We start from the raw sequence: 16,805 nt of genomic DNA on the forward strand, positions 1-16,805 counted from the left end.
CGCCGTCTTTTGTAGCGGAACAGGTGTGACGTCACGCTATGCACGCAGCTGATGCCTCCACTCATCCGCGCTGTGACATCATAAGGACACCGCTCGAGCCATGCACCTGCTCTTGCTGACGATGACGTCAGAAGCAGCGCCGATGGTGACGTCATACCAGCTGCCGCGTGCGCTCGAACAGCCTTCAGAATGTTCGCTATAGGTTGTCCCAGGAGACCTCTCCTAAACCCCAAGAAACAAACCTCTCGCTGTAATACGATCTGGCCATCGTTACATTATTATCAGTGGTTGCTTCCACTATGAGAAGGGCACGTAGGGACAGGGTCATGAGTTATGGGATGCTACGACTCCCCCCGAACTAATAAGACAAGGGAAACGTTTAAAAATAAAAGATTCTGCACTGATGCGATGCCTTTTGGGAACACTACCAACAATATACAGAGAAGGTGCTGACTCGATCTCAAGCACAAGGCAACGTATCTTACGCGTCGCGTCAGCGTCTTAGCTACCGGCATTGTGTCACGGAGCCCGAAAGATAGCGCTGCCAAACTTATGAAGGCACACGAACTGGTTGGTATAACTAAACGCTGTCTGTAGCTAATCCTCCTGTCCAGTGGCGACGAGAACTTACTGCGGGGGCCAGGGGACAACGGTGCGAGTGCAGAAGCGGCGCTCCTGCCTGCAGAGAAACAGGCCAAACTTATGCAGCCTAAGGTTGGTATATCATTGCGGATGAATCCGGAAATCGCTGCAAGTGTGCAGCTACGGCAAGGCATTTCCTGGGCCGAAGGGAATGATTGCTTTGAAGAGAAAACTATAGCCGTCCAGTGCAGTGATCGAGCTGCGCAACGCCGTGTTGTGGGGAAGCAGTGAACAAAAAGCGTTGATCCGACTGAAGTGAAATTTCAGCCATGATCCCAGTGACAATAAATATATTTTCAACGTACCTTTTTGTGGCGATGAATATAAACATACGTGCTGTATAACCAATTTTCAAAGGCAAAGGCATTGGGAAATCAATCTCCTTCGTGTACTCCATTGTATTCTGAAATAAGGAAAGAACTTTACCTTTCACCAGACTAAATCTCCAGTGTGGATCTGTACCGGCTTTCCAAATGACAGTCTCGAGCCGAATCAGTATTTCAAAAACTCGGCTGCCCTGCGCGAAAACTCTAACACTGTTGGTACAGTGCGTATCTAAAGCATGATGTAAGAACTATTCTGGCATTGACACTCTGCCCGACAGTGCGTCCAGAACTTGTTCGCTGCTCCCCGCACCTACATGGCGCGGCGAGAAATCCCCGCTAGGGACAGCGCATGCGCGAAAGCTGTCTGTGCGCTTTTTAGGCGTTAAGGCCCCACTCGACGGCGCGATGAAATTTGCACGCCGCTTCTCGTATTTCGAACGCGGACAGCAGGCGCCAAGAGCAGAATTCCCTTCGAGGTTGGCGCATGTATTAGAGCGCGAAGGCTACATGTGCGCGCTCGCCGCCGTGGCGGGCGGTGGCTGTCAGCATTTAAATACATTCTTCCCTTATAAAAACGGTCTATAGACAGTCTATAGGCTTTTTAATGACTCTATTGACTTCCTATAGATACTGCTTTTTGTCTATTCATAGTGTATAGACTGTCTATAGACAAAAGTCTACTAAAAGCGTATGGCCATAAATCTATACATTGTCTATAGACTGTTTATGGCATTTGTATTGCCTATAGACTGTTCTCTACGATTTGTATTTAGACAGTCTGTAGACTTTATAGACAGAAGTCTATAGAAGCTATACACTGCATATTCAGTCCGTCCGCATGTACGGAAGCCGCTATTGGCTGGCCTGTTACCCCGTATCACCTTAATTATTACTCCTCTCAAAAGAAACATAACAACATAAGGGAAAGAGAGAGGGAGCCCTGAGAAGGAGGCGAAAACGAGAACAATGCTCAAAATAAAAAAATAATTAATTGAAAACAAGGAGTTAAAAAAAAAGTCAGTAGGACACTTAAGACTGCTTACGTGTAGAATACGAAGGTGTTAGTTTTTACGCTTCTGAGTTTCTTTCATTATAGTTCTTTCTTCGAGGTGGTTCGTCTGCGTGGTTTGTTAGACACGAAGACAGGCACACGTTCGGAAATTCGAGCTCCACACTGCCTTGGCGGCGACAGTCTCTCGCATCGGACTATCATCTGTGTAGCACGCTGCAGCACGCTTTGTCTGGAAGGCTAGCTGCCGCGGCTATTCACAGGCGGCGCCATCTGCTCCTCCTGTAGCGCGCTTAGCCTTGATGCAACGCGTGCGTTTCGCTCGGAGTGATCTGCTAGAACTGTATGTCCCGAGGAAAATGTCTCATCTGCAGTTAGAAATTCTAATTTTTTTTACCATGGCTTTGTCCGTTATACAGTGCGTTTCACCTAATATTATACATAATTTTTAAACAATTTTCCGGCATACCACTACAAGCAGTGAAGTACATCAGTATACAGCTAAGACGTGCTAGCTAGCAGGCTGGTTAACTAATACTGAACTGTTCAGTTTTTAACTTTTATTGCTAGGCTCTGATTATTCGCAGGCGAGTAGCCCACGGTAAGTAATATCTGGAATAGTTTATAGAATTTCGAAACAGCGGTTACCCTCGGCGCTGTGTCCCAACAAATTGTGGCTACATCGCGCCAAAATACATGCGCTTTTGAGAAGCTTGCAGGTAAAGCAACCTCTCCAGCTCACGTAACTCGTCGAAAGAGCCAAAATTTGTTGAGCCACAGGGTCGAGGGTAACCGCATTTTGTAATTCTAAAAACTGACATGGAGATTATACTTACGGTGGGCTACAGGCCTCTCAATAACTAAGGAGTCTAAAAGTGATAGTTAAAAAGTTAACTATTCAGTATCAGTTAAACACCTTGCTAGCTATCACGTTTAGCTGTATACTGATGAACCACACTGCTCATAGTGTTATGCCGGAAAAAACGCTCTTCAAATTTAAAAGCCTGTGTTTAAAAATTCTGTAAAATGTTAGGTGAAACGCCCTGTATAACGGACAGAGCCATGGCAAAATAATTAAATTTCTAACTGCAGATGAGAAATTTTGCTCAGGACATACAGTTCCAGAAGATCACTCTGAACTGGCAAAAAATCGCAAAGGAAAGATACCTACCTCGAAATAGAAGTGATGGCCTGTTTTGTTTCCTATTCTAACCATTTCAGCCTTTTCTGCCATCGATATGCTTGAATAAAGGCCGGTGTTTTGCATTTTCGAGCGTGAACCGAGAGTTCGAAGAAATCGCGGACCGCAGCAAGCTGGTCTTCCGTCTCAAGGAGAATACAGAGCTACTGGAACGTTCTAGAACCAAACATCTCGCTCCAAACGGTACAGCACAATCGATCAGTATCTCAATTTGGCACTTCGGCTGGGAGTTCGTTTGTCTGAGAAGAGCCAGAGTAATGAGGATGCTAAGGTTGTATCATATATGGTTGAATGACAGAGAAAGCACTGGCGTCATTGTTTTCAAACCAGCTTCGCAGTTTGCCGCAGAACGAAATTGGAAAAAAACATACCCTGCTATTAAAGATTATCAGCTGGAGGTGCCGCCACCACAGTCGTTGTCATTTGGTCCTCGTCCTGTGCTTTTCTTTTTGGTGTACCCAAAAGAAGCTTTGTTGAACAAGCGCAAAAGAACGCAATAACCAAAGCGGCGGAGCATCACGGGGGCGGAAGCACTGAACTTTGAACTTTTATTTCATTGTTCGATCCAGCATAAATGATGCGGCTTTTTCCCTTTTGCACTCAATGCACTTGTTAAAAAACACTATGACCAAAGCCAAATGTTCACGTCTCTCCTTTTTAATGTTTGCTGGGAAACAGTTCGTTAGGCTCGCCTTCCTGGGGAAAGGGAAGTTCGCTTTTCTAACTGCGCAGTACTTCATGTGGGAGACATTGACACTTCTTAACCATTGCCTACACAATGGTCAAGCCATGTCCACAGGCTACTTGCACGTGAGGCTACCGTAAATTACCTAGACCATTTACATCTATTAAACGTGAATGCATGCAGCTTCCACGCTCTTGGCATTCAAGGCCGAACATTCTCGAACTTTCAAAGGCATTGCCATTTTATTCCATGTTCTATTGGACATAACGTCACAGCACTCGACGTAAATAGTGTGTCTCGAGCCCGAAAGACAGTTGGCAGCAGGCATTATTCAAAGGGAACGATGAGCGGCAGACATATTTTTGGAGGATTGCTGGTGAAATCTGACTTCAGGTGCACATTCCCCAAAATTGGCATACTTATGCTGTCGCCGCCTTTGAGAAAGGCGGGAAGACCATGCAATGAGCCTGGACGAACATGGCACCGAAGGTCGAAATCATACACCTTGCGATGCTTCGGGTATTATAATTGGCTTCGTGACATACAAGATTTTTCACAATTACATTCCTTGTTCTTGGCACGCCGAAACCCAACCATTGTTACGCGACCATAACGATTGACTGCTTTTCGGGTAGTGAGACACCTAACGCATCATAATTCGAAATCTCTGTCGCTGACTAACCTGCACTCACTAGTGCTGCGATTCTTCTTCATTCCGGTGCACGATGAAGTGATCGAGAATGTGACGAAAAAAATAAGCGGCCATGTTTTTAAAGGTCAGCCACGCTTTCTCGTTTATTGCATGACTACACTTGGCTTAAGAATCCAGTGCGCGACGTTGCCCCGCAAAAACTGTTTACGATGAAGGTCCCGATTGCAAGCGCTGGCCAGACATTGCATGAAGAACCTCAAACATGACTGGTTAGATCTGAGCCGAAGGCGTCCTGTGCCAAAGGTTAGGCTTAATTGCAATCAATCTTTTGGAAAGGTTGTTCACCCTTGCAGTGCTATTCGTTGAGCGTTACAGTGAATGTGAAACGAGCAGGATAATTGTCAAGAAGCGCTTAACGCCTTAAATAAGCCGCGGCGTGGGCGCACGTTAAGCGTAGACGCATCTTAACTGAATTAGATTTTCCAACGCATCACGTATGCAGTTATGCTGTATATTGTTTGGCCGGTTTCACGTGCTGCCCTTTTCCAACTTGTTGCGAGGCACAATCATGCCATTGTAGATTCACCAAGCGCCATATCATGTCTGTTCATGTCTGTTACTCAACAGACGTCTCCTTGCAGGCAGCCGAAGATTTCGTAACAGCATTCAAATTAAAGTGAACAAAAATTGAAGTTTAGCAAGAAGAGCGGGAAGAACATATTTGCTCAAAGAGAAACGTCTATTTGAACCTTAAAGCATAATGTTTCTTACTTATGGTAAAACGCAGCCAACTTAAGCCTATTTATTAACTTGACTGGATCTGGAAAAACCAAATATTTTGCTGAGTATGGAAGCATCAGCATCTTCCTTGGACACTTCAGAGGCCATGCACTTGTTTGCAACAAAGATACCAATGCTTGATGATTAGAACGGGATTTTTTAGTAGTCCTCTCTGCAGGGAAATTCTTGGCCAACAGCACAAACTTCTTGTTAGAAGGTGCGAGATATGCAAATGTGTGCACAATAATGTGGCTATCCACTGTGGCACAGTTGCAGCAGGGTTACATGTCATGATGAATTCGTTAAACTTCGCAACCCTAAACTCAGGACCTCTGCATTCAGGTGGCAGAGACCCAGCACCCCAAGGCTGAGAGAGTGAAACAGAAGAATTAAGCCGAAGTTGTTCACGCAAAGTTCACGGAAACGGTAGTCTCTCGACCATTCTGCTTCTCAGTTGCCGGAGTGGATTTTCATGCTTTCGAAGCTCTTTTTTCACATGTTGCATGTTGCTTTCAAATGTGATGAATGCTGACATCATCGGCTAGATGAATTAAACAATGCACATTTTAGGAAACTTGATTTCCCCCACAGAGTGACTTAAATGTTTAGTACATAATATTGCTGCGAATCTTTGTAATGTTTTGTAGTGTTTGTTTGTTCATGCTTCAAGGCTGCCGACACGCCGCTTTATCGCTTCGTTTGTGACGCAAGACGCGCCTAGATTTATCTCGATTGATCGCATCCAAGCGGAGCCGATTCTACTTTGCGCCAGAATGTTCTAGTAACTTTCCAAGCATTATCTCGAATGTTCGCTATCAGCTTTAAAAAGAGCACGGCCGTCAGCGGCGGGCATTCTGTTCAACGACCGACGAACACGCTTGTTGCTACGCCGCCGCCGAGTGATTCAGTTCTTTGCGGGCGCAAGTCAGCCCAAATAAAGAGTTTCGAAGACTTTCTCGCTGTTTTCCTATTCGCCGTACTGCGGTCACCACTACGTGAAAATATATAGGCAGTGTCCAAGCATAATCAGCATCTACATGAGATATCTTATTGCCTGCGGCAATGGACACTGCGGTATGCAGGGAAATGAAGTTGTCTAAGAGTTGGTGCTTCAATGCAGGTTTCAACTTAAAAGGGCCTGTATAAACGAGAATTAAGCGGAATTCTACTGTCTGCCATCGTTCGACTTCAGCCAGCGAACGTGTGGACCAAGCAGATTCTTTGGGAACGTGTTTCCTTAGGCTGATACTGGCATCATTCATAAGCTTTATTTCAAGGGGGACAACATGAACCGTGAGTGCAGTTAGGCACGGCATTATTAACTTTTTCAGAACACCAAGAAGCACAAGGTGCATGTAGTCTAAAATAATGTCTGACAACATCAACTGGGAGCTGTGTCAGCTCAGAAGTACCCCTGTGGTGGTCACCACCTTGCCGCGGTCGAAAGCTTGCACTGGTGCGGCTTTCACAGTCAGAGTGCATTTTCCATCCCTGCACACGCCTTCACATGTACACTTTGGCCAAGAACTACAACCAGTGTGCCACTTAACAAATAGGGCCATTGCCTGTGCTGGTGCGTCACATATGATGGCTTTTAAACACACAGCGATAGTGTTAGTATTAACTAAACCATTGAGCAAGAGGTTTTTTAGCTGAGTGACAAACAGCATCAGAAATGTAACTGTAGCCGCATGATAGCTTGGACCTGCAAAGGCACCAACAAAAAATGGCGCTTGTTGGTCACAGTTCAAGAGAAGGCACTGAATTGGCCACAGCTTAACGTTGATGCTCTTTGACAGTGGCAATCCGTCAGTTTTGAAGGACACCACGAGCGCTGCTGGAAGATCACGCAAGACATTGATCGCATGTAGGAGTTTGCTTTCAAGCCCAAAATGCCAGCACTGTACTGATGAATGTTCTGTGACTAGATAATCTGGACATGGATGTCTGGGCGTTTTAAGAAGTACTCGTGCGTCAGCGGGAAGAGTCGAATGGCATGGGTGTTTTCTCAAAAGCTTTAGAAGCAGGTCGCCTACTGCACTTCGTTAGACCCCGTGCTTCATTCCCCAAGTCTGCAGCTCTTTTTCAGGATTAAATTCAGAAGTTGCCTCGTTACAGCTGGGAGTGTTGGCTTGCGATGCCACGTCATCGCTGCCCACGTTAAACCGTTAAACGCTGGATGGCTGCTGCTCAGCCACGGCCCACAGAATGCACGGTAGCAAGCAGCTTCTATATACCCCTCCCCTCCCAGACAGTGACTCCGACGAATCTGCAGAAGCGCAACTACCAACAGGGCCAATGTCCTCCTCTGCGGTGAAGAACAACAGCGCTGCAGTCTCAACTATTGCTGGCGCGTAGTCCTCTGCCTGCTCCCATAACTTACCCACAATTTGTTTTGACATTTGCAAAAATAAGTCTTCGCTGCTCACTTGCCATGACGCACGAGCTTCCGCTCGCGATATCGTCGGTGCATCCAGTCTTGCGGGGGCAGACAGTTGTACCGCCGCAGGCGCTTAAAAAGTAAGTGCGTACAGTTGCCTTAATACTTGTAATGTATTTCCTGAAGCCCACACCCTGAAATCACGAAAAATAGTGTTCTATGGAACCAGAAGAAATTAATAACGGTTGGTTTAGTTTCGTGAACGTAGCACGAAAATGCTGCCACGACGCTCCGACCCTCAGATACGAACTTACGTACCGGCGAATTCGTTGCGTACGGGTCCTCATGACTGAAAACGTGTTTGCCAAAGTGAACCAAACCATTAGAAGCATGGTACAACGGCGCCGAGAAGAACCAGAAGAAATTGAAAACTTTTCTGAGAAGTTTCGAGAAAGAAGTTACGAGTTTCGAGAAGTTGAGCAAAAATTGCTGCCGTTCCTTGTCGCTACTGTTAATTACCACCCCTCATGAGAAACAAACTTGCACAGTTCTTAAGGCTGTTTTGGATAGTTGTATAGCTGAGAAGTTGTTGCCATCAGCAGCTAAAGCACAGGGACACACGATAGACCGGGCCTATACCGAACGACACTAGAAAGTTTCGCAAAACCCACACTGCTGCCGTCGATTCTGCTACTGCCGATGGTGATGTGACTGCCGTTGCTGCCTGCTAAGATTGGCACGACTTCTAGTTGCTACTGCAAAAAAAGTTCTCATGTTTCTCTATCTTTTGCAATGCAATAAAATGAGCATTTAATGGTACAATAGTTTTAAGAAATATAAATTTCAGCTGGAAAAAGCGCCCAAACTGAGCGCCCATGGCGCTGGTGGTACCTGCAACCACTACCGTGTGAGAGAGAGAAAACGTTTAATGCATAGATTGGTTAGGTGGGCCTTCATTCCAGGAGCCCTTTAGCTTTTGCCGCCGCTCTTGCCCGGTTCACCAGAAATATCCGGTCTTCCGAATGTGAGGTGTACAGCGCCGCCTCCCACTCCTCAGTTGTTGGGTTATTGATTCTTGGTATAGCTGGGGTTTTTTGTCAGGCCATAAAATATGGTATAAGTTAGCAGCTTCACAGCAGAAGGCGCAATGCGGATCGTACGAATTCGGAAATACATAGCTGAATTTGACGGGATCAATATAAATGTTCGAGTGCAATTTCCTTAGAATGACCCCTTGCTCCCTGTTTAGATCGTTTTGCGGTTCGGCCTATACTTTCTTCCTTAAACTCAAACGTTAGAGTAAATCCCTGTCGCTTATTACCGGTTTTTAATAGTTATGTTCGTGCGATTGTTGGGGACCCGAGGCAATACCGCGAGGGCAGTGGAGTGAGCGCCTTCGTTTCCAACATCCGCAGTGTATCCTGTAGTCCATGTGATTGTGGATTTAAAGTCAGTATCTTCTTTACCTCTGAGTATTCTGTTTGTGTGTTTACCAATCCTTCCTCTGGTATAGTTACGACATGCAGTCTTGGAGTTGATAATTACACGCGATACCTTCCGGGAAACCATCGCCAAAGCAATCGCCGTCTCATCCGTCTGGGCGATTCCCTGGCATCAAATTTATGTCTCATTAACTAATTTTCCTTGCAAGTCCGCGCATGCTATGGTTGATATTCCCTCGATTGGTCCTGCCGCGTCCATGTAAATTGCCTCTCCCATCTCGCCCCATGCTGGCCTGATGGCGTTCTGCCCTAGCCTATCTTCTTTGCTTATCAAATTCGGTGTGCATAATTCTCGGAATGGGCTGCCCCTCGATCTTGCTTCTACGCTGGTCTTTCAAGTCATTTCTGTTCTCCGTAGACTGAATGCAAGGGAGCCTTAGTCTGTCGAGTACGTCTCGTCCTATGCTGCTTCCTGACAGCCGTATCCTTTGCGATATCGAATGGCGTTCAATAACCTCGTTTACAGTATTGTGAATGCCCATGTGTAGTACTCTTTCTGTTCCTGCGTTGATCGGGATACAAAGTGCTGTTTTATATACTTTGCGTATTATGACGTCAAACTTGTTCTCACTTTTATTCCATTTCAAATAAGGTTCTGTGGTAAGCGGCAGTTAAATCAATGATTGGTCATGAGAGGTTGCGCGGGAAGAGCAACCTGGATGTCACAAACTCTACCGATGGCAGCACCTACCATCGCAGGGCAGTGGCTCATCGCTTAACAACCGTTGCAACACTGCGCAAGGAATGGCGTGAAGACTCTCAGCGACCAATTGCGCATATATAGGCATTAACCCGTTAAAGCTATCGCGTCGTACCCTTAAGGCGGAGCTTATAAGTGTCTCATCTAATTTTATATGCATCTCCTGTGGTCTTGAACTTAATGTGGTAGCTTGCCACTCTACCACTCTGTGCTAATGAGTAGATGGGTGATTATAGAGAAGCCCTAATTACGGGACCAGTGATTAAGCGAGTAGCAAAGTGCATATGTGTGAGTGGTGAGTGTATGCGAACAACTGTGCGCTTGTGTTACGTGACACTAATATGTCATGTGATCTGGTAACATTAGTAGAGCATGAGATAGGGTAATATGCTAATGAATGAATGAATAAGCTGTTTATTTAGGAACGGAGGCTCAAAGACGTTTGTTGGACAATTGGGTTCTTAAGGAAGGGAAGGTAAGGACCTGCTGATACATTATGGGACGGCTTGGGTGGTCGAGCCACGCTTTACACTGGTTTGTAGAGGCCACTGAGCATATTTACCAATATATTCCCAGATACCGTTCCCCCTGGCTTTGTTCAGTGCACGAAATTCCTTGCCATCGGTGGGAAAACCTTCCTTGGTGAGGAGGTCGACGGAACCCATGCGGAGCTCTGAACAATCCCAAACTAGGGGGCACAGGCCAGCACGGCACATACAGCCGCAGTACGGAAGTGGTGGTCTTTCCTCCTATACACAAAATAATTGAAGAAACCATAACTCGGCACGAAACACGCAGAACTTGCACGAAACAGGGATGAGCTTGGGAGCGCCGAGACCGCCAGTTCTGCGAACCGTTTGATTATGAGGGCCGGTCGGCACCGCTCTGGATTCGTCCACACCTTGGCCACTGCAAAGGTACGGCTCCAACATGAGCACAAACAACGGCACCGCTTCACCCAGCTCGACACACGGCCACTGATAGAGAACAAGATGAGGAAGACATGAGTAGCTGCACCCCTGAAAGACGGCGCCATATCAATGGCATGGCGCAGCCGTGACAATGTAAACTACAATGGCTGCCGTAACATGCTAATGAGATCAAGTAGAGTCGCTAACGGGACAAATCAACACTACCGTGTCACACCCTTAAAGGGGTTCTGAACAAGGTTGCGGTGTGCCTATAGGATGTTGAAGGACGCCGCTTAACAAATATCCTCTCAGCAAGAATTTTTTAAATGCGTTTTGTAGAAGCTGAGTTATATGTTGTCAAAATTTCAGTTTTCGCGCTTTTTTTTGTTGCCCTGTCGCAATTTTTTTGCTCTCCTTCGCGGCTGCCGACGTTCGTGGGAATTCCCCAGGCGGTGAAGAAAGGGGAAGGGTGGGAGAGAGCTTGCTGACTTGCTGAAATGGTCGCGGCCATGCTAGCTGCATGACGTCTGAGAGAGTTGGCGCGGCGAACCAATGACAGCCTGCTAACGCAAACACCCGGGAAGTAGGGACCAGACACTGCGCTGTGTCCCAGAATGCCGCACCAACTGGCATACCAGTCTACGCAATGATAGCCCTCTACTCCAGATGTCACTTGCACGACCTGACGCCATGTGACAGGCTTCGCTCGAAAGCCTGGCACCGCTGGTCACCGAGAGGTGTGAGAGAATTTTAAAAAATATAATGTAAATTATCCGCTCACTTTTGAGGTCTCGTACGTGGCATAAACGCTCGCTGGACTGTACTCTACTTACAATGAAAGCATTTTATAGCCAACCTCCAAAATCCCTTTTCAGGGGCCCTCTAAAGGCGGGGCCTAAGTGTCCCCTAAATTATCTCCGGTTTGCATCAACATAATGTTAATTCTGCATTAATAAAGCTCTTTCTATGCCCAGTCACCTACATCGCAACCGCTTTTTTGATAATATAATCCTGCCGGTGTTCACTGGAATTTTTTCATTACAAAACGATTTGAGGGGAAGGAAGAAGACGAAGAAGGGAGGGACGCTGCCTGCTTCCATGAGCTCCTCCCTGGATTCCTCCTGGTCGTCGAGCGGCCGGTACTCCGACTCCTCGGACGTTCGATCTTCCCACCTTCCGACAAGGGACGGGCGGCTCTACGTCGTCGTCACGCGAGACAGAGACACCACCGGGTGGGTAAAACATGCGTGTTCGATACATGCTAGTGCGGCGTTCTTGCCTTACATCAGGTAGGTGAGGAACGAGGCGAAGGCACATAGAAGGCTCCTAGAGGGCTTTCTGGAACTGCGACCTCGCTCAATTTCGAGCTCTGTACTCGCTTTTTAAAGGAGGTGGTCCGCACCACGGTGGAAGAACATATAGGTGTAAAAACGAGCGCGACCCAGGCTGCACAGAACCCCTCGCAGTTCTGGGTACTTCGCCAGGAGGCGCTACATTACTGCGGTTCGTTCTGAAGCCCTTACTTTCTGAAGCAGCAGAGGAGATGGCAATAGAGATAGACGTTAACAAAGAGGTGCTTGAATACTAGTGAAATATTAGACCGGACGCAATGAGAAAAACGGGTTCAAATAGACAGCTTTGCCAGAATAATTATAAATTAACCAAAACTTAAGATGCATGTTTTCCGAAAATTCCTAGGGTTCATCCCTATACTCGGGGTCATGAAGTCATGAACCAGGTAGGATGGGGATTGAGTAGAAGCTGATAACTTGCGTTACTTATTACCGCCAGGAAATCAATGAACTTTTTCTAAACTGTTGCACTTCTGCCACCAATGAAAGTTTTACATGCTCGAAATAATGCGAAATTGACACGAGCGCGCAACGTACGCAGGGTTTACTGCGAATCGGCCCACATACTTTCTTTTAAAGCAGCGACATTTACGGAACTTGAGGTATTACTTGCCAGCTCAAATTTATCTAACTGGATATACCTTCTTAGTATCTTCATTGTCATATCGTAAGTAACGCTCGTACACAATCCTTGTCAATAAGACTGGAGGTGGCCATACTGACGGCGCTGTCCAGAGATCTGGAGCTTTGTTGAGCTCAGATTTTTAAATATACAGGCTTCTTACTACATCTGCTTCAAATTGATGGCATCCCTAGGAGTTCGAAGGTAAAGTATTTGGCGCCAGTTCAAACAAGGAGCTTAAACTACGAGATGTGCTATCCGGGGATGATTTTTCCGGCCTCTACACCGTAGATGGGTCTTGATTCGCCCCTTGGCCCCTTGAATGCCGTAATCTGGCTCCTGAAGAACTCAACGTTGTTTTTACTAGAACACCTTGCTTCCAAGGGTGTTTTTTATCATTTCTTTATATCACCCTATACATTGCTGCTCATGTATTCTACGCGAAATGAGGCTGAGAATAATAATAATAATAATAATAATAATAATAATAATAATAATAATAATAATAATAATAATAATAATAATAATAATAATAATAATAATAATAATAACAATAATAATAAACAATAATAACTTGTTTATTTCCATCAGTGATGGGGGAGACTGCGGATAAAAGCCGCTTGACAACAAGCGACTTGACTGAAGCCCGCAGCCTCCCTACAAAGCAGGCAGCGATAGAACAACAACAAAAAAAAAACTCACAGAAAGCACAATATTCAAAATTAATGCACGCACACTTGATAGTCACAAGAGGTAAATAACAAAAGGCAAGATAACACTTTTAGTTGTTATTGTAAGCAAGGATTGTTAATGAAGTGTTTGCGTAGGGTTCGTACAGAAATTGTATGCAAATCTATGCCTGATTTGTGGAATGAATTTAAAAGGGTTGGCAGTGTGTATGACACTTTTTGCCTGGAATAATATACCCGTGCAGTGACCACCTTCCACGGTTCTGTGTAACGGGTGGTGTAGGAATGTGTGTTTTTATCGAGATCTGATAATTCATGAAAAAACGAGATTTTCTTTCACCTCCCGTTTGAAAGCCAGACTTAACTTATAGTTGTAAAGATTAAACGCGCGTATTATGTAATGCCTCCCGCATTAGAAGCCCTGTAAACGGTCTTTATGTGGCATGACATTTCTCAATGCATTCAGACGTTCTTTGTTTTTGGGCGCAGAAAAGAGCGGCAACTTCTCATTGCATGACTTCTAATCATAATCTGTCATGAATCGCGGTGCAAAGCACTTTCGCCCCATCGTCACCGCACCAAAGAACCGCACAGAGCTATATACTTGCCCACAGTCAAAATGCTGTAATATCAGAGTCAAAGTACAACACTAAAGAAAGCACTGAAGTCTGTGCTGAGGGCAAATTGCACTGAACGATGGAATCAATCACCGCAAGCAGATGAGAACCCAAACGGTCGGACTTCCCGCTTCTCTGCGTCGCCATCTGTCGGCAGGCAGCGAAACTGCAAGACTTATTCTGCAACGTTTGGAGCGTAGGCCAAGCTGTACCGTGATTACGCTTCTTGTTTTCTCCCACCGTTGTTCATACTTCATGATGTGCACTCTGCAGGTTTATGGGACTAAACGGATATGATGGACGCTATAAAATGCCTCGAAGTGTAATACGCCATGAGGGTTCCGGTGATGTTAAAGTATTGCAAACAAGAATGTGGGACATGGAAGCCATCACAACAAGCCTTACTTCCAGGCTGTCGTTATGTGCATCAAACGGAGGGGCCGTTATATCGATCAAACAGGGGTCTGATTCTCGCGTTGTTGGCATTTCCCAATCAGTTGGCTTCGGCTGGCGCGATTGACCGTCACGCAATTCAATAGCGCGATACAGAGCCGACTGTGGTATTGTGCACCTCCTCGAAGTGCCGAATTAATGAACCTACGCTCTTCCCAGGAAATACACACATTGACTAAAAATTGCACGTTTGAGAATACCTTCCCATATAATCACAAAAACAATCCTGATATCTTTATCTGAGACCACTGAATAAAACTGTGAACGACCACTGATTGCTGATATTCTTCGCATGTCACACAACTGCGCAAAATATTTGGCACAAAATTCAACAGAAGAAACTGCTGTGTGTAGATAAGTGGTGTAGTCGGTGACCGCCCATTAAAAAATTGCAGGATTGCACTTGTCCACTTTAGAGCGGAAATGTGAAAGCCTTTCCTTGTCCTCTCTTTCATCCTCCATATTTTTTTCAGTATTTTCGTTTTAACTTTTATCTGTTATTGTTATTTCTAGTTTCTTGTAATTTTTAATTTGTTTTTATTTTTGTTTTCATTTGAGTTTTTTTGCCACGAAAGGACTGTTTAGCCAGTTTAGCCAATGGATGGATTGTTATATGTCTTGAGTTGGAATGGCTATGGATCTATATCGTCGGACGAACGCCACTGATGAGCTAAGAATTGCTTGCGTATTAAAATGCACACTAAAAGGAGTTTACACAAATAACTGTCTGCCATACCATTCGTTCCTTAGAAAATTCATTCACCACTACGGCACCACATTGAAGGAGCTGACAAAGCAGCGGACTAGAAAGTTGAGCCATCGAAAACAAGCACCAGCCTTTTTGTCTGCTCCGAACGTGACTGCTTGCGGTTTTCCATCACTTGTTGAAGGGCACTGCAGACGATTATTATGCACTCTTATGAAACTAGGTTAAAACAGATCCGCGAAAAAGTCCAAGAGTGACGAAAGCCAAATCCTGCCTTTTCCGCTGGTTTCTGTTTCCTCACAGTGTGCAATTTTTTTTCTATGGCGCACTACACCTGTTGATTCCTAGCCACCTTGAGGAGGAGAGAAGTGCGAGCAGTGCCGTTGAAACTGATGTTGGCATTCTTAGAATCAAGGACTGCAGCTTAGATAAAAACACCGAATTACAGTATTCAACCTGGCGTGGGCACAGCAAACAGAGCAACGCAGGAAATGTAACCCTACACAAATATGCCAAATGATCCATACAGTGAGAGAGTGGCTAGGAAAGGAAGGTACGCGTATGCAAGGCACCAGTGGAATAGACTGATGTGTTACGCTGAGAGTGGAAAGTTGGGTGGAACTGTTTTGCGAACGCAGCCGCAAAAGTAACCGATAATAAGGGAGTAATTACCCATTGACGTCCACCCGAGCGCAGCCAAACGGCTACAAAAAAAAGCTATACAGCTTTCTCAGAAACTTCGTAGTTTCTGAGAAAGTTTCTGAGTTTCGTTTTTTTTTCTTTAACTACGAAGTTTCTGAGAAAGAGCTTTTCTTTGTAGCCGTATGGCTGCGCTCGGGTGGACGTCAATGAGTGATTACTCCCTTATTACAAATCTACTCTACCTTGGGGGATTCCCCTAAACATTTGACCAAAAGTAGCCGAGATCGCTGGGAAAGGTTAGTTTAGTGCAGCGTTATATCCTCGCTGTTGATTCCGGATATCAGATTTCAGCAAAAGGAATTATTGAAGGTGTTCACGCTTTGTCCCACTCAAACAAAACAGTTATATGATGAAGTTAGCGCCATAAACGAGGACCAAAGTAGGAGAGAAGACACAACACGTGTTATATGAGCAGAGAGGAGGCACTGCACTCCTCCCTTGGCGAAGCATACGCACACTTATGGTGTCTTCGACTGGTCGTTTCAGATCGCTCTAGAGCGCTCTAGAGCGCTCTGAGATGCAGCCGCACGTTCGGCTGGTCGAAATCAAGCGCTCTGACTACATTCGGCTGGTTCTTTCAGAGCGCCCGCCTCCAGCTCAGAGCGCTCTGAGGTGCTCCGAGAAAAAAGTCGGAGCGGCCCCGCCATGCGGCCCCGAGATGTGTTCACGTGACAGAGCCACTTCCGCCGTTTCGCGGAGACGGATGCGAAGCCAGGGAGCCAGGGTAGCCACGGCACACCACGACCGGTCTGGCGAGGCCTAACGCGTCAGTTTTTACGCATCCGTAGAAGCAAGTTTAGGCGCTTTAGGTATTAGAGGCACTTAAAACGTCCCTGCTGTGTGGCTCTGTGAGGCGAAATGTCGAAAAGAAGACGA

At 45.8% G+C, this 16,805-nt stretch overlaps 1 protein-coding gene across 1 annotated transcript in view; it reads right to left on the minus strand.

Moving 5' to 3' along the window:
* Nucleotides 1-1,044, minus strand: part of LOC149327888 (uncharacterized) — a 33,063-nt gene extending 32,019 nt beyond the window's left edge. Inside the window, exon 1 of the mRNA XM_089563728.1 lies at nt 948-1,044. Within this exon, the coding sequence (XP_089419854.1) occupies nt 948-1,039 (92 nt within the window). The 5' untranslated portion in view covers nt 1,040-1,044. The remainder of the gene's footprint in view (nt 1-947) is intronic.
* Nucleotides 1,045-16,805: the final 15,761 nt, after the last annotated feature.

This window comes from Amblyomma mixtum, chromosome 10 (assembly GCF_055824585.1).
Source record: "Amblyomma mixtum isolate Tamu chromosome 10, ASM5582458v1, whole genome shotgun sequence".
In the NCBI taxonomy this organism is placed as follows: domain Eukaryota; kingdom Metazoa; phylum Arthropoda; class Arachnida; order Ixodida; family Ixodidae; genus Amblyomma; species Amblyomma mixtum.